The following is a 21,102-nucleotide window of genomic DNA, read 5'->3' as shown; positions in this document are numbered from 1 at the left end:
TTACAACTGGAGGAGGAAGAGAGAGGCAGCACGAGAGAAAGACATGGCTGTAGCTAGATATGTTTGAGTCGCGTCGGGGACAATTTGAGCATTTTAGCTAACCCTAACCCGTTTCCTAACCTTAACCCAATTCTCCTAACCTGCTGCATAAGTTCTCCTAACATGCTACGAAAAGTAACTTCTGCTAGTCAAAACCAGCAGACCTGCCCTGAGAACAGTCTTAGTTCCCACTAATGGAATACTGCTAATTTATCACCTCTCTACTTCCTAATACAGTACATCCTCCTACTTTATTATCTCTCTACTTCCTAATACAGTACATCCTCCTACTTTATCATCTCTCTACTTCCTAATACAGTACATCCTCCTACTTTATCATCTCTCTACTTCCTAATACAGGACAGTGCTTCCTGCTACTTTATCATCTCTACTTACTAATACAGTACTTCCTAATACTATATTAACTATATACTTCCTAATACAGTACTTCATAATACTTTCTCACCTCTCTACTTCCTAATACAGTATTTCCTTCTACTTTATCACCTCTCTACTTCCTAATACAGTACAGTACTTGCTGAATTGTAGACCCCAGCAACACACAGCACAGGAAACACGGAAGCTTTGGCCTAGGACACCTCTTTCTCAGGGGACACTTTTCAACTTTCCAGTTGTTTAAAATGTATTATCTGGCAAGTGTGCAATTACAGAGGACGTGAGGGACATGCTGTAGAGTAAAGAGAAAACAACATGGGCAGCATTTTAAACTGTCTGAAGATTAACCTGTTGTTTGTTAATTACTGTAGTTTTCAAGGGGGAATGTGTGTGTGTATGCACTTGTGTGTGCATGTTATGTGTGTACGATCAAAGTGTTCGGGTGAAACAGGGCAAGACGGTGGCCACTGGGGCCGGCTGGCCAACCTGGACCAACATTAAAGACCTCACACCTCATAACAAGACCAGCACTCTTAGAAAACTGCTCCCTGACACACTCACACAGAGTAGTCACACACACACACTTGCGAAAGTATTCACCCCCTTTGGCATTTTTCCTATTTTGTTGCCTTACAACCTGGAATTAAAATGTATTTTTGGGGCAGGGTTGTAACATTTGATTTGTACAACATGCACTTTGAAGATGCAAAATATTTTTTTATTGTGGAACAAATAAAACAGAAAACACTTGAGCGTGCATAACTATTCACCCCCCAAAGGCAATACTTTGTAGAGACACCTTTTGCAGCAATTACAGCAAGTCTTTTGGGGTGTGTCTCTATAAGCTTGGCACTTCTAGCCACTGGGATTTTTGCCCATTCTTTAAGGAAAAACTGCTCCAGCTCCTTCAAGTTGGATGTGTTCCGCTGGTGTACAGCAATCTTTAAGTCATACCACAGATTCTCAATTGGATTGAGGTCTGGGCTTTGAACAGGCCATTACAAGACATTTAAATGTTTCCCATTAAACCACTCGAGGGTTGCTTTAGCAGTCACTGTCCTGCTGGAAAGTGAACCTCCGTCCCAGTCTCAAATCTCTGGAAGACTGAAACAGGTTTCCCTCAAGAATTTCCCTGTATTTAGCGCCATCCATTATTCCTTCAATTCTGACCAGTTTCTCAGTCCCTGCCAATGAAACATCCCCACTGCATGATGCTGCCACCACCATGCTTCACTGTGGGGATGATGTGATGGGGTGATGAGAGATGTTGGGTTTGCACCAGACATAGCGTTTTCCTTGATGGTCAAAAAGCTCAATTTTAGTCTCATCTGACCAGAGCACCTTCTTCCATATGTTTGGGGAGCCCACACAATGGCTTTTTTCTAGCCACTCTACTGTAAAGCCCAGCTCTGTAGAGTGTACAGCTCCTTCAGGATTATCTTTGTTGCCTCTCTGATAATGTCCTCCTTGCAGGTTTGCTGTGGTGCCATATTCTTTCCATTTTTTTAATAATAGATTTAATGATGCTCCGTGGGATGTTCAAAGTTTTTTTTATACCCCAACCCTGATCTGTACTTCTCCACAACTTAGTTCCTGACCTGTTTGGAGAGCTCCTTGATCTTCATGGTGCCACTTGCTTGGTGGTGCCCCTTGCTTAGTGGTGTTGCAGACTCTGGGGCCTTTCAGAACAGGTGTATATATACTGAGATCATGTGATTGCACACAGGTGGACTTTTTAAAAAACTAATTATGTGACTTCTGAAGGTAATTGGTTACACCAGATCTTATTTAGGGGCTTCATAACAAATGCATACGCACACACCACTTTTCCTTTTTTCTAAACAAGTTATTTTGTTCATTTCACTTCACCAATTTGGACTATTTTGTGTATGTCCATTACATGAAATCCAAATAAAAATCCATTTAAATGACAGGTTGTAATGCAACAAGATAGGAAAAATGCCAAGGGGGATGAATACTTTTGCAAGGCACTGTACTGTAGTCGTACACACACAAATATATAATGCATTCATACATGCACAGGAACAATGTATACACACACACACTGCATTCACACACACACACACACACACACACACACACACACACACACACACACACACACACACACACTGCATTCAAACTCACTGTACACACAGACACAAGGTAAAATGTTGCAACACACACTATGATTAAGGTTGTAGTCCCACTGCCAGTCTCCTCTTAGACATTAAACACCAGGCTCACGGTGTACTAGAGCAAACTTAATCAAATTTCAAATTGCAACTATTATAAAATGGTGCACAAATTATAGTGACATATTTTTGTTGTATATGGAGAGTAAAAATATATTTGAACAGTGTTTCTCAAACTCTATTTCAAGGACCGGCACAACTTTATAGAATATTGTTGACTGATCTTTCAGTTAGTCAAAATAAATCAATTCTCTCAGCTCTCAGATTGTCTTCAAGGGAGGCAGCCCTGAGTACATTGCCCCTGGTATAGAGAATATAATAATTATAATTAAAACAACATAAATCTAGGGGTCAAATTCAAAGTTTTACCCTTTAACACAAACAAGATATTTAACTGCAAGTTGGCCCTGTTTTACTTGTTATGTGTTTTCACCACCTCTTTCAATTCAGCCTGAACAGGCGGTTCATGTGTTATTGTAGACTAACAAGGCTATTGAAAGGAGCAGAGAGTGACTCATCAATAGTCTTAATGTCAGATAGAAGGAGCAGCGAGTGATTCATCAACAGCCAGATAGAATTTCCTCTCCCAGTCTATCATTTAAAACACCAGTGGCATTACAACTGCTCATTACTGTACTGCCTTACAGAGACTGACCAGTTCATTTAAAGGAAGGAGGAGGGGAAAGAGACAGAGTCAGACAGAGGAATGTTTTAGAGAGGGGAACTGAGATGTTTAGCTCACTTAAGCAGACACCCATGCTGAGATGATTCTGGGTAATCTGAAAGTTAGCACCTTTCCTACAATGGTGCAAATGATTTGCAAAGAATTGAGAGACATACCCAAAATACATCTCAGAACAATATGTGGATTTTGATCAGAGGAAAGCTACAGCACAGTATAACTCAGGGTAGGCCGACGCCACAGCATGACTCAGGGTAGGCCTGCGCCACAACATGACTCAGGGTAGGCCTGCGCCACAGCATGACTCAGGGTAGGCCGACGCCACAGCATGACTCAGGGTAGGCCGACGCCACAGAATGACTCAGGGTAGGCCTGCACCACAGTATGACTCAGGGTAGGCCGTCGCCACAGCATGACTCAGGGTAGGCCGGCGCCACAGAATGACTCAGGGTAGGCCTGCGCCACAGTATGACTCAGGGTAGACCTGCGCCACAGCATGACTCAGGGTAGGCCTGCGCCACAGCATGACTCAGGGTAGACCTGCGCCACAGCATGACTCAGGCTAGGCCTGCGCCACAGCATGACTCAGGGTAGGCCTGCGCCACAGCATGGCTCAGGGTAGGGCTGAGCCACAGCATGACTCAGGGTAAGGCTGAGCCACAGCATGACTCAGGGTAGGGCAGCACGATATGGTCAAAAAGTAAATATAGCAATTTGACTAACAGTTAATTGAGGTGATGTGACTACCTCATGAAGCTAGTTGAGAGAATGCCAAGTGTGTGCAAAGTTGTCATCAAGGCAAAGGGTGGCTACTTTAAAGAATATCAAATATATTTTGATTTGTTTAACACTTTTTTGGTTACCACATGATTCCATATGTGTTATTTCATAGTTTTGATGTCTTCACTATTATTGAACAATGTAGAAAATAGTACAAATAAAGAAAAACCCTTGAATGAGTAGGTGTGTCCAAACTTTTGACTGGTACTGTATATTAAGAAGCAAAGTGGAAAGCAGCGTCATTCTTGTTTGGAACAATCTGTTGACTGCAAAATACCTAACAGAAGAACATGCTAACTTAAGTGAATATAACAACAAGGAGGAGGAACTGTGCTGATTGACTGGCAGGGGGCGGGGCTTGGTGTGTGTGGGAAGCAGCCACCAGATGAGCTAGGTAGAGACGACGGACTAAACTGTAAAAACGGACGTGACATGAGGCTGACATTTCAAAATATTGCATGCAATATGGATCTCTTGCGATATGGATATTGCACATGTCAATATTGCAATTTCAGTGTGATTTAGATGAATTGTGCAGCCCTAACTCAGCATTTTATACTTCAATCAGGCACAGTGCTAGAAGCACACCCATTATTGTATTTAAATATGGAATGCTATTACTTTGAGGCTCTGGCTTTCTTCATTGTAGATCGTCAGGTAAGGGTGCTCTCGAACGGCTAGATGTTCTTTACCATTCGGCCATCAGATTTGCAACTAATACTCCTTATAGGACACATCACTGCACTCTATACTCTGTAAACTGGTCATCTCTGTATACCCGTTGCAAGACCCACTGGTTGATGCTTATTTATAAAACCCTCTTAGGCCTCACTCCCCCCTATCTGAGATACCTACTGCAGCACTCATCCTCCACATATAACACCTGTTCTGCCAGTTACATTCTGTTAAAGATCCCCAAAACACACACATCCCTGGGTCGCTCCTCTTTTAAGTGTGCTGCAGCTAGCGACTGTGTGCTGCAACACACTCAAACGGGACAGTTTTATCTCCATCTCTTCATTCAAAGACTCAATCACAGACACTCAGTTGTGGCTGCTTTGCGTGATGTATTGTTGTCTCTCCCTTCTTGCCCTTTGTGCTGTTGTCTGTGCCCAAAAATGTTTGTACCATGTTTTGTGCTGCTACTATGCTGTGTTGTTAAATGTGTTGCTGCCTTGCTATGTTGTTGTCTTAGGTCTCTCTTTATGTAGTGTTGTCTCTTGTCATGATGTGTTTTGTCCTATATATTTTTTAAACATTTGTTTATCACCCGGCCCCGCAGGAGGCCTTTTGGTAGGCTGTAACTGACTTGCCTAATTAAATAAATGTTTTAAATACATGTAACTGTACTGTAATCTATCTAGTAAATAATGCAATTTACTATGTACTCCCTCTCTTTCTCTGAAGTACATAAGTATGAGCTACAGTCTGGTCGGCTAGTATAGCCAGCTTTCTCCTGACAGGCAGGGTAATTGTAGGTTACCAGCTGTGGTAAAAGCAATAGGCTCACCTCTTCCTCTCAGGAATCCCTTATGGAGACTGAGGCCTCCTGCTCACCTCGCAGTGGGACAACACTGCAACTACAGTACAGGCAGCACCAAATAGCTGACAACGGACCAGGGGGCCCAGGTAGTGGGGATGTGACTTTTACCATAATGAGTGGAAGAAGTAGAAGCACTATAGGTGGGCAGACGTTGTAATAAGATGTTGTGTGTGTGTGTGTGTATGGGCTCTAACAATAGCATTGGAACATTCTGTTCTCCAGCTAAGACACTTTCAAAGCAGGCTGTATGCTAAGCTACATCACTGATATCTTGTTCTTGATTTTTTTTTAAACGTCCAGCTATATTCATCACCTGCCTGAAACTTCTAGGGCCCAGAGTTTTTCGTGGTCAGATAACCTACAGTAGTCGGAAAAATCTCCTTGCCCCTCCTGTCTCAGCCTCCAGTATTTATGCTGCAGTAGTTTATGTGTCGGGGGGCTAGGGTCAGTTTGTTAAATCTGGAGTACTTCTCCTGTCCTATTCGGTGTCCTGTGTGAATTTAAGTGTGCTCTCTTTCTTTCTCTCTGTCGGAGGACCTGAGCCCTAGGACCATGCCTCAGGACTACCTGATATGATGACTCCTTGCTGTCCCCAGTCCACCTGGCCGTGCTGCTGCTCCAGTTTCAACTGTTCTGCATTATTATTGGACCATGCTGGTCATTTATGAACATTTGAACATCTTGGCCATGTTCTGTTATAATCTCCACCCGGCACAGCCAGAAGAGGACTGGCCACCCCACATAGCCTGGTTCCTCTAAGTTTCTTCCTAGGTTTTGGCCTTTCTAGGGAGTTTTTCCTAGCCACCGTGCTTCTACACCTGCATTGCTTGCTGTTTGGGGTTTTAGGCTGGGTTTCTGTACAGCACTTTGAGATATCAGCTGATGTACGAAGGGCTATATAAATACATTTGATTTGATTTTGATTTGATGATATAAAGGTGCTGCATATGACAGTCCCCCAATTCTCTCTTAGCTGAAGCCATGAGTGCACGTTTCAGTGCCCAACAGGTTGTAGATCTGACTTTTTCAGATGTCCAGGAGGAACAAGAGAACACTGATTTAGAAGAGGAGGAGGTATCTGACGAAGAAGATGGGGAAGAATACAACCCAGAGCACGATGCATCATCTTCAGATGAAGAAGAAGTCCCCCAAGCTGAAAGAGAGACATTTTTGTCAAAGAACAGCTAAATAACATGGTCCTTGTCACCATATGACAACCAGGGCAGGATGGCAGCAAAAAATGTCATAAGGATGACATATCCTTGACTTTCAGCCATGAAATTAACCACAGAATGTGCTTCGTTCTATAGCTAGATGACTCCTGATATCTCCAGGAGTGATAAGTAGAATTGTCTTTATCTGTTGTCTAGTAGTCTTTTTGCTAGATAAGGCCATCTACTTTAAGTGCTGAATGTCTTCCCAGTAGCCTACTTGGTGTGTGAACTGCTGACTGCTCATAACTTGCAGATTATTGTTGACACATCAACCAGGATCAAGGGGCAGGGCAATTAGGGACTTGTTAAGGTAGTCATTAGCTGCATTGGAGGGGGAGTGGTTTCTCCTCTCCTAGGAAATTAGTGTTAGGAATTCAGCCTCCCCTGGTTTCTCAGTGGCAGTCGTGGCAGTGTTGGTCTCGACAACAAAACTAAGACCGTCACCAAACCAAAGACAGTTCTGATGAGTTGTTCTGCGGAGTTCTTCGAGGAAGGCACCACACCACTCTCTAACTTGAGTATCTTACCTAGTTATTTGCTCATTTTGCTCTGTTGTGGCAACTATGTGTGTTTTCAATACCTGTTCGCTCCTCTCCCTGTACTCTTTACAGACACTCCCCACCCCTTGGTTGCAACCCTTCTAATTTAGTGCACCCTGCGCAAACAACCCATGTGCAATTCTGGGTCTCTGGCAGCGTTTGGAAGTCCCGGTCTGCAGACAAGAACGCAGGGTTCATCTTAGCCTATGCTCCCTTTCAGTCCCTTGACTTTTGGCCCTGACGGAGACATGAATCACCCCAGAGAACACTGCTACTCCAGCTGCTCTTTCTTCATCTGACTATGTTTTCTCTCATAGTCCAAGAGCATCCGGTCGTCACAGTGGTAGCACAGGGCTACTAATTTCTCCTAACTGAAGATACTCTTTTCTCCCTCTCTCACCTTTCAATCTCCTCATTTGAATTCCATTCTGTCGCTGTCAGTTGTCCATTCAAGATTAACATTGTCATCAATCGCTCACCAGGTGCCTTTGGAAAGTTCCTCAATGAGCTTCACACCTTGATAAGCAAATTTTCTGACGATGGGACACCGCTCTTCGTACTTGGCGACTTCAACTTTGTAACGTCTGCCTTCAATGAATTTCTTTCCAACTCTCTCTTCCCCTCCTTGCCTCATTTGACCTCACCCTTTCCGAATCCCCTCCAACTCACAAGACAGGGAATACGCTTCACCTCATCTTTACTGTCATTCTGATTGAAAGCTAAGTCTAAGAGGCAGTAGATATGTTCTATGTGCGCAATTTCTATGCTTCCCGTTCTTAAGTTTAGTTTTGTGTCTTTTTACTTCGACAGCTGAAAATACAATATTTTTGGTTATGGAAAATGTATTTTACAGCGGTTTAGATGGTACAATGATCCTCAAACTTTTTATAGTACGTAGAAGAGGATGTCTTACTTAATTGACCCCCCATAAACGTACTGGACATATACCAGGAGCTGTGCCAAGCCCACCACGTCTGTTGACTCATCCAGCTGTAACGCATAGAATTCACTGGCTTGTATGCAAAGCAGTAATTGTTTCAAAACATCTCAACACAACAGTGTTGTTTGATGAAGGCATTGTCTGTATAGTTTATTTGGCCTTTACCCCCAGCATTGTCCCAACCATATCCGCGTCAGCAGAAAGAATTAAGACCTTCACAATAGCATGGGGCTTGCCTGTCCTAGTCACTCGGTAGATCACCATATAAGACGCTTCTAGCCCATTCTTATTAATGATATCTGTTGCATTTACACATGACTCCAGTGGATTATTATTAAAATTGGCATGATTTGTTTTGAAATGTCTGTGCAAGAATGAAGGTTTCATTGAGTTGTGAGATAGTACATTTGCACAAACAACAAACTGTGGCTGAGGAAAGTCACTACTCCCAATATAAGTGAACCCCAAATTAATGTAGTTCAAATCAAAGTTTATTTGTCACGTGCGCCGAATACAACAGGTGAAATGCTGTTAGAGTGAAATGCTTACTTACAGGCTCTAACCAATAGAGCAAAAAAGGTATTAGGTGAACAATTGGTAAGTATAGAAATAAAAACAACAGTAAAAAGACAGTGAAAAACAGTAGCGAGGCTACATACAGACACCGGTTAGTCAGGCTGATTGAGGTAGTATGTACATGTAGATATGGTTGAAGGGACTATGCATATATGACGAACAGAGAGTAGCAGTAGCGTAAAGAGGGGATGGCGGGTGGCGGGACACAATGCAGATAGCCCGGTTAGCCAATGTGCGGGAGCACTGGTTGGTCGGGCCAATTGAGGTAGTGTGTACATATGTGCATGAATGTATAGTTAAAGTGACTATGCATATATGATAAACAGAGAGTAGCAGCAGCGTAAAAGGGGGTTTGGGGGGCACACAATGCAAATAGTCCAGGTAGCCATTTGATTACCTGTTCAGGTGTCTTATGGCTTGGGGGTAAAAACTGTTGAGAAGCCTTTTTGTCCTAGACTTGGCACTCCGGTACCGCTTGCCATGCGGTAGTAGAGAGAACAGTTTATGACTGGGGTGGCTGGGGTCTTTGACAATTTTTAGGGCCTTCCTCTGACACCGCCTGGTGTAGAGGTAGTGGATGGAAGGCAGCTTAACCCTAGTGATGTACTGGGCACTACCCTCTGTAGCGCCTTGAGGTCGGAGGCCGAGCAATTACCATACCAGGCAGTGATGCAACCATGCTCTCGATGTTGCAGCTGTAGAACCTTTTCAGTCTCCTAAGGGGGAATAGGTTTTGTCGTGCCCTCTTCACGACTGTCTTGGTGTGTTTGGACCATTCTAGTTTTTTGGTGATGTAGACACCAAGGAACTTGAAGCTCTCAACCTGCTCCACTACAGCCCCGTCGATGAGAATGGGGGCGTGCTCGGTCCTCCTTGTCCTGTAGTCCACAATAATCTCCTTAGTCTTGGTTACATTGAGAGAGCAGTTGTTATTCTGGCACCACCCCGCCAGGTCTCTGACCTCCTCCCTATAGGCTGTCTCGTCGTTGTCGGTGATCAGACCTACCACTGTTGTGTCGTCTGCAAACTTAATGATGGTTTTGGAGTCGTGCCTGGCCACGAAGTCGTGGGTGAACAGGGAGTACAGGAGGGACTTGAGCACGCATCCCTGGGGGGCTCCAGTGTTGAGGATCAGCATGGCAGATGTGTTGCTACCTACCCTCACCACCTGGGGGTGGCCCATCAGGAAGTCCAGGATCCAGTTGCAGAGGGAGGTGTTTAGTCCCAGGATCCTTAGCTTAGTGATGAGCTTTGAGGGTACTATGGTGTTGTCATGACGTTGGCCTGGGAGGTAGGTTTATGACAGTCATAAATACCTCTTCCCCCCTTTTTCCTCTCTCTACACTACTGATGTTACATTTGCAAAACCCTTGGTTAACATAGAGATTCTGGGAACATAAGAAGGTGGGGGGAAATGAAATACACTGCTCAAAAAAATAAAGGGAACACTTAAACAACACAATGTAACTCCAAGTCAATCACACTTCTGTGAAATCAAACTGTCCACTTAGGAAGCAACACTGATTGACAATACATTTCACATGCTGTTGTGCAAATGGAATAGACAACAGGTGGAAATTATAGTCAATTAGCAAGACACCCCCAATAAAGGAGTGGTTCTGCAGGTGGTGACCACAGACCACTTCTCAGTTCCTATGCTTCCTGGCTGATGTTTTGGTCACTTTTGAATGCTGGCGGTGCTTTCACTCTAGTGGTAGCATGAGACGGAGTTTACAACCCACACAAGTGGCTCAGGTAGTGCAGCTCATCCAGGATAGCACATCAATGGGAGCTGTGGCAAGAAGGTTTGCTGTGTCTGTCAGCGTAGTGTCCAGAGCATGGAGGCGCTGAGGAGGCCGTAGGAGGGCAACAACCCAGCAGCAGGACTGCTACCTCCGCCTTTGTGCAAGGAAGAGCACTGCCAGAGCCCTGCAAAATGACCTCTAGCAGGCCACAAATGTGCATGTGTCAAACGGTCAGAAACAGACTCCATGAGGGTGGTATGAGGGCCCGACGTCCACAGGTGGGGTTTGTGCTTACAGCCCAACACCGTGCAGGGCGTTTGGCAATGCCAGAGAACACCAAGATTGGCAAATTCGCCACTGGCGCCCTGTGCTCTTCACAGATGAAAGCAGGTTCACACTGAGCACATGTGACAGACGTGACAGAGTCTGGATACGCCGTGGAGAACGTTCTGCTGCCTGCAACATCCTCCAGCATGACCGGTTTAGTGGTGGGTCAGTCATGGTGTGGGGTGGCATTTCTTTGGGGGGGCCGCACAGCCCTCCATGTGCTCGCCAGAGGTAGCCTGACTGCCATTAGGTACAGAGATGAGATCCTCAGACCCCTTGTGAGACCATATGCTGGTGTGGTTGGCCCTGGGTTCCTCCTAATGCAAGACAATGCTAGACCTCATGTGACTGGAGTGTGTCAGCAGTTCCTGCAAGAGGAAGGCATTGATGCTATGGACTGGCCCGCCCGTTCCCCAGACCTGAATCCAATTGAGCACATCTGGGACATCATGTCTCGCTCCATCCACCAATGCCACGTTGCACCACAGACTGTCCAGGAGTTGGCGGATGCTTTAGTCCAGGTCTGGGAGGAGATCCTTCAGGAGACCATCCGCCACCTCATCAGGAGCATGCCCAGACGTTGTAGGGAGGTCATACAGGTATGTGGAGGCCACACACACTACTGAGTCTCATGTTGACTTGTTTTAAGGACATTACATCAAAGTTGGATCAGCCTGTAGTGTGGTTTTCCACTTTAATTTTGAGTGGGACTCCAAATCCAGACCTCCATGGGTTGATAAATTTGATTTCCATTGATCATTTTTGTGTGATTTTGTTGTCAGCCCATTCATCTAAGTAAAGAAAAAAGTATTTAATAAGAATATTTCATTCATTCAGATCTAGGATGTGTTATTTTAGTGTTCCCTTTATTTTTTTGAGCAGTGTATATTCTGGTAATCCGACCAACTGAACATATGGTGGTACTTAATGAATATGTCAGTTCAGTTGTCATCTGAGACATTGTCATCAATGATAAGATGACAAACTCTACAGTGGAAAGTCTACACATCAGAATTATTGGATTCACATGGAATTGTTGTTCAATTTAAATGTTTGAATATGAAATTATTTGTGATGGGATGAAATGTGATTTTAGCTTCTAAAATGTGAGATTTGGGTTGCTCAATCAGTGGCCCGCCCCTGTGAAGGGACATGGGCTATAAAACTTTTCAAACACTCCCTCCTCTCCCTTCAAATAAAAGCCCTTGACGACAATATAACCTCCTGTTCCGAGGACGACGGTCCGATGTCAGAATGGTTCAGATAATAACTACAGAACGAAGCCAACATCAGCGTAAGCTTTGGTTGCGAATGGTATGAACTTTAAACTCTTATTCACTACAGAAGTGATACCTCCTAGCCGTTGAGTTAGCAACAGCCGCTGCAAATGAGGGTTAGGAAGGAACAGACAGAGTATCCCGTCTGCCACACAACGACGTTACTACAAAGTATTCAATTTACCAGCAGAGACATTCTTCATAGGACGAAGGACTCGGTTGGGCAACACGGCCTTCCATCTACCACCAACCTACCGAAGCGCAGCTCAGAGTAAATATTTATTGCATTTTCCTTTTCCAAATGGGCGGTAATTTAGAATGCATGAGATACTGTATTTACGATAGCACAGCTTCGCCCTTTGTTCCTCAGTCTTTCCGCTCTTTCACTTTCACCCAGCCCCTTTTATTTTGTGTAACAAGCAGTCTGTTCCGCCAGCTAGCTAGTTTTCCTTTATGACGTCATTTGTAATCAAGTTATGATTTAATTATGCGTATGTGTAATTCTGTGTGATTAGTTAGGTATTTAGTAAATAAATAATTAAACCCAATTTTGTATTGCTGATTCAACTTTTAGGCAGGATTCCTGCAGATAACTAAGAATTTACAACTTTCAGATGACTGAATTAAGATGACGATTAATATTGACTGCTATTGATGTAAAATATTACAAGGTCTTTAAGAGTTTATTCGGAAGATAACAGCTCTATAAATATTATTTTGTGGGGCCGACTCTCTAGTTAATTACATTGACATGATTAGCTCAATCAGCTAATATTAATTACGGATAAATTATTTTATAGAATAGCATGTCATATCACTTCATCCGGCGTTGAACGCTGAGCTGTAGTCAATTAATAGCATTCTCACATAAGTGTTCCTTTTGTCCAGGTGGAAAAGGGCAGTTTGGAGTGCAAAAGAGATTGCATCATCTGTGGATCTGTTTGGGTGGTATGCAAATTGGAGTGGGTCTAGGGTTTCTGGGATAATGGTGTTGATGTGAGCCATTACCAGCCTTTCAAAGCACTTCATGGCTACGGATGTGAGTGCTACAGGTCTGTAGTCATTTAGGCAGGTTGTCTTTGTGTTCTTGAGTAATTCTCATCAAGGTGCGCCTCTTCGATGGTTCAACGTCCATGTCTGTTGTTCGGTGCTTTCCCAGGTATGGGGGCAGCAGCTCTTCGGCTGCATCAGATTCACAACTGTCAGTGGCCATGCTAGCTGGGCTAACAACAAATGTAGAATTACTGATGCTAGCATTGGGATGTGCTCATGGAATCAGAACAACTTGTGTCGTCGACAGGAGCAGATGTAGTACTGCTGGTAGTAGCAGTATTACCAGTAGAGCTGGTATGTGTCTATATGTATGCGGGCCTTACTATATGGACTGTTTGAAAATGTGAAGAATTTTTTATATTTAAAAAAATGAATCACATTTTTATTTGGCGTACCCCAGACGGCATTGCGCGTACCCTACCTCAGTTTGGGATTACCTGCTCTACACTATACTTGCTTGTTTTGTCACAATCTGAAATTAGCAAACTATTAGAATTTTTGTGACCAGGAAATGGCGGAGAGATTCCTGCATAGTGCATATTTAATGTGTGAGGGATAAAGTAAAGCAAAGGACATGCAGGGAGTTGGAGTGCTTATGTCATCCCTCCATCTCTTTCTTTCTGTCTCCGTCCACTCTGGGACACATTTGCCAAATTAGGCAGAAAATAGAATCCATTTGGAGAATTGGAGAAGGAGGATGAGGAGTGATAAGAGCGTATAAGGAGAGAATAATCAGCAGAAGATTTGTCAGCAGTACTCTGGGTGTGTGTGCATGTTGGAGGGAGGAAGTGATACTCTTCACAGTGTCATTAAACCTGTTTTACTGCTTTGTTTGAAGGGATAGTTCAGGGTTTTGGACTTAGAGGTAGTTTCGTGAGCCTACTCTGTGGAAGTAGATAAAGGGCTTCATTGTCAAAATCCCAAACTATCCCTTTAAGTTAAATAGTCGCTTTCCATAGACTAGTATCCTTACATTTAGTGTCAATCATCATAATAACAGAGGCTGCTAAGGCTGGCTGGCAATGGGAAAATGTAAATATGATAGTGTCCTCTTACATCATTCTAAAACCATAATCTGTCAAGTCATCCTGCTGAATGAGTCTGCAAAATGACCCACTGGTTTATGATTCATTATCCGTGATTCGTATTACTGTTCAAAAATAAATCACCATGAGTGATAGAGCAGTTAGCTAACCAAGGCCCGGTTTCCCTAAAGCATTTTCATTAGATGCGTTTCTTTCCCAACAGCGTCACTTTATACACAGATCTCTGCAAAACATAATGAAGTTGACAACAAATACAAAGTCGTCAATGTCTTTGCAATTGTTAGGCTACAAACAAGCGGAGGATAAAAATATGCTTCAAATGAAAACCGAGATGACTGCATTAAAATATAAATAGCCTATAGCATAGGCTACAGGCCTACAGTTGAAGTCCAAGTTTACATACAGTATACCTTAGCCAAATACATTTAAACTCTAGTTTTTCACAATTCCTGACATTTAATCCCAGGAAAAAGTCCCTGTTTTAGGTCAGTTAGGATCACCACTTTATTTTAAGAATGTGAAATGTCAGAATAATAGTAGAGAGTGATTTATTTTAGAATTTCTTTATTTCATGACATTCCCAGTGGGTCAGAAGTTTGCATACACTAGATTAGTATTTGGTAGCATTGCCTTTAAATTGGTTAACTTGGGTCAAACTTATTTTTAACTTCCTGACTGATGTCTTCAGATGTTGCTTCAATATATCCACATCACTTCCCGCCTCATGATGCCATCTATTTTGTTGTGAAGTGCACCAGTCCCTCCTGCAGCAAAGCACCCCCACAACATGATGTTGCCACCCCCGAGCTTTACGGTTGGAATGGTGTTATTCGGCTTCCAAGCCTCCCCCTTTTTCCTCCAAATAGGTAAAATAAAAAATATATTTTCAACAACTTGATTGGAGTCCACCGGTGGTAAATTCAATTGATTGGACATGATTTGGAAAGGCACTGTAAGGTCCCACAGTATCAGAGCAAAAACCAAGCCATGGTGTTGAAGGAATTGTCCGTAGGGCTCAGAGACAGGATTGTGTCAAGGCACAGATCTGGGGAAGGGATATGCAGCATTGGAGGTCCCCAAGAACACAGTGGCCTCCATCATTCTTAACTGGAAGAAGTTTGGAACTACCAAGACTCCTAGAGCTGGCAGGCCGGCCAAACTGAGCAAACTGAGCAAGGGCCATGGTCAGGGAGGTGACCAAGAATCCGATGGTCACTCCGACAGAGATTCAGAGCTCCTCTGTGGAAAACGTTCCAGAAGGACAACTATCTCTGCAGCACTCCACCAATCAGCCTTTTATGGTGGAGTGGTCAGATGGATGCCATTCCTCAGTAAAATGCACATGACAGCCCGTTTGGAGTTTGCCAAAAGACATCTGGTCTGATGAAACCAAGATTGAACTTGTTGGACTGAATGCCAAGCATCATGTCTGGACTGAAACCTGGCACCATCCTACGGTGAAGAATGGTGGTGGCAAAATCATGCTGTGGGGATGTTTTTCAGCAGCAGGGACTGGAAGACAAGTTAGGATTGAGGGAAAGATGAATGGAGCAAAGTAAATAGATCCTTGATGAAAACCTGCTGCAGAAATCTCTGGACCTCAAACTGGGGCAAATGTTCACCTTCCAACAGGACAACAACCCTAAGCACACAGCCAAGACAACGCAGAAGTAGCTTCGGGACAAGTCTCATTGAGTGTCATTGAGTGGCCCAGCCAGAGTCCAGATTTGAATCCGATTTAACATCTCTGGAGAGACCTGAAAATAGCTGTGCAACAACTCTCCACATTCAACCTGATAGAGCTTGAGAGGATCTGCAGAGAAGAATGGGAGAAACTCCCCAAATACAAATGTGCCAAGCTTATAGCGTCATACCCAATGAACCTGTTTTTCCTTTGAGATTATGGGGTATTGTGTGTAGATTGATGAGGGGGAAAAAAACAATTTAATACATTTTAGGATAAGGCTGTAACCTAACAAAATGTGGAAAAAGTCAAGGGGTCTGAAAGCCCAGTCGATGTGGAAGGGGCGTGCTCTCTTGGCTGTCCCCTGAAGTCCACGATCAGCTCCTTCGTTTTGTTGATGTTGAAGGAGAGGTTATTTTCCTCGTACCACTCCGCCATGGCCCTCACCTCCTCCCTGTAGGCTTTCTCGTCTTTTTGGTAATCTGGCCTACCACTGTTGTGTCTTCTACAAACTTGATTGAGTTGGAGACGTGCGTGGCCAAGCAGTCATGGGTGAACAGGGAGTACAAGAAAGGGCTGAGCACCTACCCCTGTAGGGCACCAGTGTTGAGGATCAGAGTGGCGGAGGTGTTGTTGCCTACCATCACCACCTGGGGTCGACCCGTCAGGAAGTCCAGGACCCAGTTGCACAGGACGGGGTTCAGACCCAGTGCTGTGAGCTTAGTGATGGGCTTAGAGGGCACTATGGTGTTGAATGCTGAGCTGAGCAGCATTCTTACATAGGCATTACTCTTGTCCAGATTGGATAAGGCAGTGTAATGGCAATTGCGTCATCTGTGGATCTATTGGGGCACTGTGCAAATTATAGTGGGTTTAGGGTGTCGAGTAAGGTAGCCTAGTGGTTAGAGCATTGGGCCAGGAACCAAAAGGTTGCTAGATCAAATCCCCAAGCTGACAAGGTAAAAATCTGTTGTTCTTCCCCTGAAGAAGACAGTTAACCCACTGTTCATAGGTCATCATTGTAAATAAGAATTTGTTCTTACCTGACTTGCCTAGTTAAATTTAAAAAAAGGTCAAATGATCCTTAACTAGCTCCTCTGATGATAGAAGTGAGCGCTACTGGGTGACAGTCATTTAGTTAATTTACCTTCGATTTCTTGGGTACAGGAACAATGGTGGATATCAAAACCCCCCACATCCCACTTACATTTAAGTAATTTAGCAGACGCTCCTATCCAGAGCAACATACCATTAGTGCATTCATCTTAAGATAGCTAGGTGGGACAACCACTTCTGTCATAGGAAGTACATTTTTCTTCAAAATAGCAATCAGCAAAGTCAGTGCTAGTGGTGAGTGTGTGGGGTCAAGTGCGTGTGTTGGTTAACAAAATAAATATTATTTAAGATACTCTTTGAAGAAGTAGGGTTTCAGACCTTTTCGAAAGATAGGCAGGGACTCTGCTGTACTAGCTTCAGGGGGACACGTGTTCCACCATTGGGGTGTCAGGTCAGAGAAAAGCTTTGGGCTGAGTGGGCGCTGCCCTCCCATAGGGGTGGGAGGGCTAAGAGACCACAGCTGGCCGTACTGGAGTTGGGGTGTAGGGTTTGAACATAGCCTAAAGGTAGGGAGAGGCAGTTCCTCTTGCTGCTCCGTAGGCAAGTACCATGGTCTTGAAGTGGATGTGAGCTTTGACTGGAAGCCAGTGGAGTGTGCGGTGGAGCAGGGTGACATGGGAGAACTTGGAAAGGTTGATAAATTGCAGGAGCTTGATGGCACAAGCAGGGAGCCCAGCCAACAGCGAGTTGCAGTAGTCCAAACGGGAGATGACAAGTGCTTGGATTAGGACCTGCGCCACTTCCTGTGTGTGAGGTATGGTCGTACACTACGGACGATGTAGAGCATGAACTTGCAGGAGTGAGTTACTGCTTTGATGTTTGCAGAGAACAACAAGGTGATGTCCAGGGTCACGCAAGGCCCTTTGCACTTTGGGAGGGGGACACCGTGGAGTTGTCAACCGTGATGGAGAGATCTTGGGAGCGGGCAGCCCTTCACCGGGAGGAAGAGCAGCTCTGTCTGGTCGAGGTTGAGCTTGAGGTGGTGGGCCAACATCTAGCTGAGACATCTGCAAGGCACGCAGAGATGCGTGCCGCCGCCTGGGTGTCAGAAGGGGGCCTAGAACCGAGTCCTGGGGACACCAGTATTGAGAGCATGTGGTGCAGACACAGATCCTCTCCATGTCACCTGGTAGGAGCGGCATGCCAGGTAGGATGCAATCCAAGAGTGTGCAAAGCCTGAGTCGCCCAACCCTGAAAGGGTGGAGAAGAGGATCTGATGGTTCAGGGCGTCGAAAGCAGGGGATAGATCTAGGAGGATGAGAACAGAGGAGAGAGAGTCAGCTTTGGAAGAGCAGAGAGCCTCCGTGACACAGAGGAGAGCAGCCTCAGTTGAGTGGCCCGTCTTAAAGCCTGACTGGTTAGGGTCAAGAAGATTGTTCTGAGAGATATAGTGAGAGAGTTGGTCAGAGACAGCATGCTCAAGTATTTTGGAAAGAAAATAAAGGGATACAGGTCTATAGTTTGACATAAGAGGGGTTGAAGTATTGGTTTCTTGAAAAGGGGAGCGACTGGGCATTTTGATGTCAGAGGGCACGCAGTCAGTGGTCAAGGATGAGTTAATGAGGGAAGTGAGGAATGGTAGAAGGTCTCCAGAGATGGTCTGGAGGAGGGGATGGGGTTGAGTGTGCAGGTTGTTGGGTGGCCAGAGATTCACTTGTCGCAGGATTTCATCTAGAGAAAGATGTCAAGGCTTAGGGTAGTTTTGTGCAAGTGGCACCAGTGGACTCAATAGGCTGAGTGAATGAGGACAGGATGTCATCTACCTTCTTTTCAAAGTGTTTGACAAAGTCATCCGGGATTGAGAAGGTGGAAAATAATTTCAATGGGCAGAAGCTTGAAATTTAGAGTGATAGAAAGTGGCTTTAGAAGGAGTGAAAGGCTGATACATCTTCCAGAAGTTTAGTTGTACAGTGGGGCAAAAAAGTATTTAGTCAGCCACCAATTGTGCAAGTTCTCCCACTTAAAAATATGAGAGAGGCCTGTAATTTTCATCATAGGTACACTTCAACTATGACAGACAAAATGAGAAAAGAAATTCCAGAAAATCACATGGTAGGATTTTTAATGAATTTATTTGCAAATTATGGTGGAAAATAAGTATTTGGTCACCTACAAACAAGCAAGATTTCTGGCTCTCACAGACCTGTAACTTCTTCTTTAAGAGGCTCCTCTGTCCTCCACTCGTTACCTGTATTAATGGCACCTGTTTGAACTTGTTATCAGTATAAAATACACCTGTCCACAACCTCAAACAGTCACACTCCAAACTCCACTATGGCCAAGACCAAAGAGCTGTCAAAGGACACCAGAAACAAAATTGTAGACCTGCACCAGGCTGGGAAGACTGAATCTGCAATAGGTAAGCAGCTTGGTTTGAAGAAATCAACTGTGGGAGGAATTATTAGGAAATGGAAGACATACAAGACCACTGATAATCTCCCTCGATCTGGGGCGCCACGCAAGATCTCACCCCGTGGGGTCAAAATGATCACAAGAACGGTGAGCAAAAATCCCAGAACCACACGTGGGGACCTAGTGAATGACCTGCAGAGAGCTGGGACCAAAGTAACAAAGCCTACCATCAGTAACACACTACACCACCAGGGACTCAAATCCTGCAGTGCCAGACGTGTCCCTCTGCTTAAGCCAGTACATGTCCAGGCCCGTCTGAAGTTTGCTAGAGAGCATTTGGATGATCCAGAAGAAGATTGGGAGAATGTCATATGGTCAGATCAAACCAAAATATAACTTTTTGGTAAAAACTCAACTTGTCGAGTTTGGAGGACAAAGAATGCGGAGTTGCATTCAAAGATCACCATACCTACTGTGAAGCATGGGGGTGGAAACATCATGCTTTGGGGCTGTTTTTCTGCAAAGGGACCAGGACGACTGATCCGTGTAAAGGAAAGAATGAATGGGGCCATGTATCGTGAGATTTTGAGTGAAAACCTCCTTCCATCAGCAAGGGCATTGAAGATGAAACGTGGCTGGGTCTTTCAGCATGATAATGATCCCAAACACATCGCCCGGGCAACGAAGGAGTGGCTTCGTAAGAAGCATTTCAAGGTCCTGGAGTGGCCTAGCCAGTCTCCAGATCTCAACCCCATAGAAAATCTTTGGAGGGAGTTGAAAGTCCGTGTTGCCCAGCAACAGCCCCAAAACATCACTGCTCTAGAGGAGATCTGCATGGAGGAATGGGCCAAAATATCAGCAACAGTGTGTGAAAACCTTGTGAAGACTTACAGAAAACGTTTGACCTCTGTCATTGCCAACAAAGGGTATATAACAAAGTATTGAGATAAACTTTTGTTATTGACCAAATACTTATTTTCCACCATAATTTGCAAATACATTAATAAAAAATCCTACAATGTGATTTTCTGGATTTTTTTTCTTCTCATTTTGTCTGTCATAGTTGAAGTGTACCTATGATGAAAATTACAGGCCTCTCATCTTTTTAAGTGGGAGAACTTGCACAATTGGTGGCTGACTAAATACTTTTTTGCTCCACTGAATATCGTTTTTTTAGATCGTACAAAATGTTCTCAGTTCTCCAACTAGCCTAATACGTTCTTCTGATGCTGGAAATTTAACACAGGCCATCTTTGGCTATTATAGTGGAGATTGAATTCATGATTAATCGATGCAACAACCAAAAATTATCATTATAACCAACATCCATCACAGAAAACTACCACCATAATTATCATCTCAATAATCACGGGCCTTTATTACGACCCAGCTTCTAGCCCCAAGCCATAAGAAAGCTGAACAATTAATCAAATGGCCACGCAGACTATTTACATTGCTGCTACTCACTGCTTATTATCTATGCAGTCACTTTACCCCTACCCTACATGTACAAATTAGCTTGACTAACCTTTACCCCCGCAATTGACTCGGAACCGGAACCCCTGTATATAGTCTTGTTATTGATACGTAATTTTTTA

At 44.2% G+C, this 21,102-nt stretch overlaps 1 protein-coding gene across 2 annotated transcripts in view; it reads right to left on the bottom strand.

Annotated features, from left to right (window-relative positions):
- The window catches only part of LOC110502889 (sorting nexin-29), a 175,598-nt gene that overhangs the window by 9,284 nt on the left and 145,212 nt on the right, over nt 1-21,102 (bottom strand). The window contains exon 19 of one of the 2 annotated variants that reach the window (XM_036960639.1): nt 17,025-18,400. The exons of the other annotated variant lie outside the window; for it this stretch is intronic. Within the exon in view, the coding sequence (XP_036816534.1) occupies nt 18,374-18,400 (27 nt within the window). The 3' untranslated portion in view covers nt 17,025-18,373. Of the gene's footprint in view, nt 1-17,024; nt 18,401-21,102 lie in introns of those variants that run through there. 2 annotated transcript variants of the gene reach the window in all.

This window comes from Oncorhynchus mykiss, chromosome 23, assembly GCF_013265735.2.
Source record: "Oncorhynchus mykiss isolate Arlee chromosome 23, USDA_OmykA_1.1, whole genome shotgun sequence".
In the NCBI taxonomy this organism is placed as follows: domain Eukaryota; kingdom Metazoa; phylum Chordata; class Actinopteri; order Salmoniformes; family Salmonidae; genus Oncorhynchus; species Oncorhynchus mykiss.
This window is presented reverse-complemented; position numbering and strand designations above follow the sequence as displayed.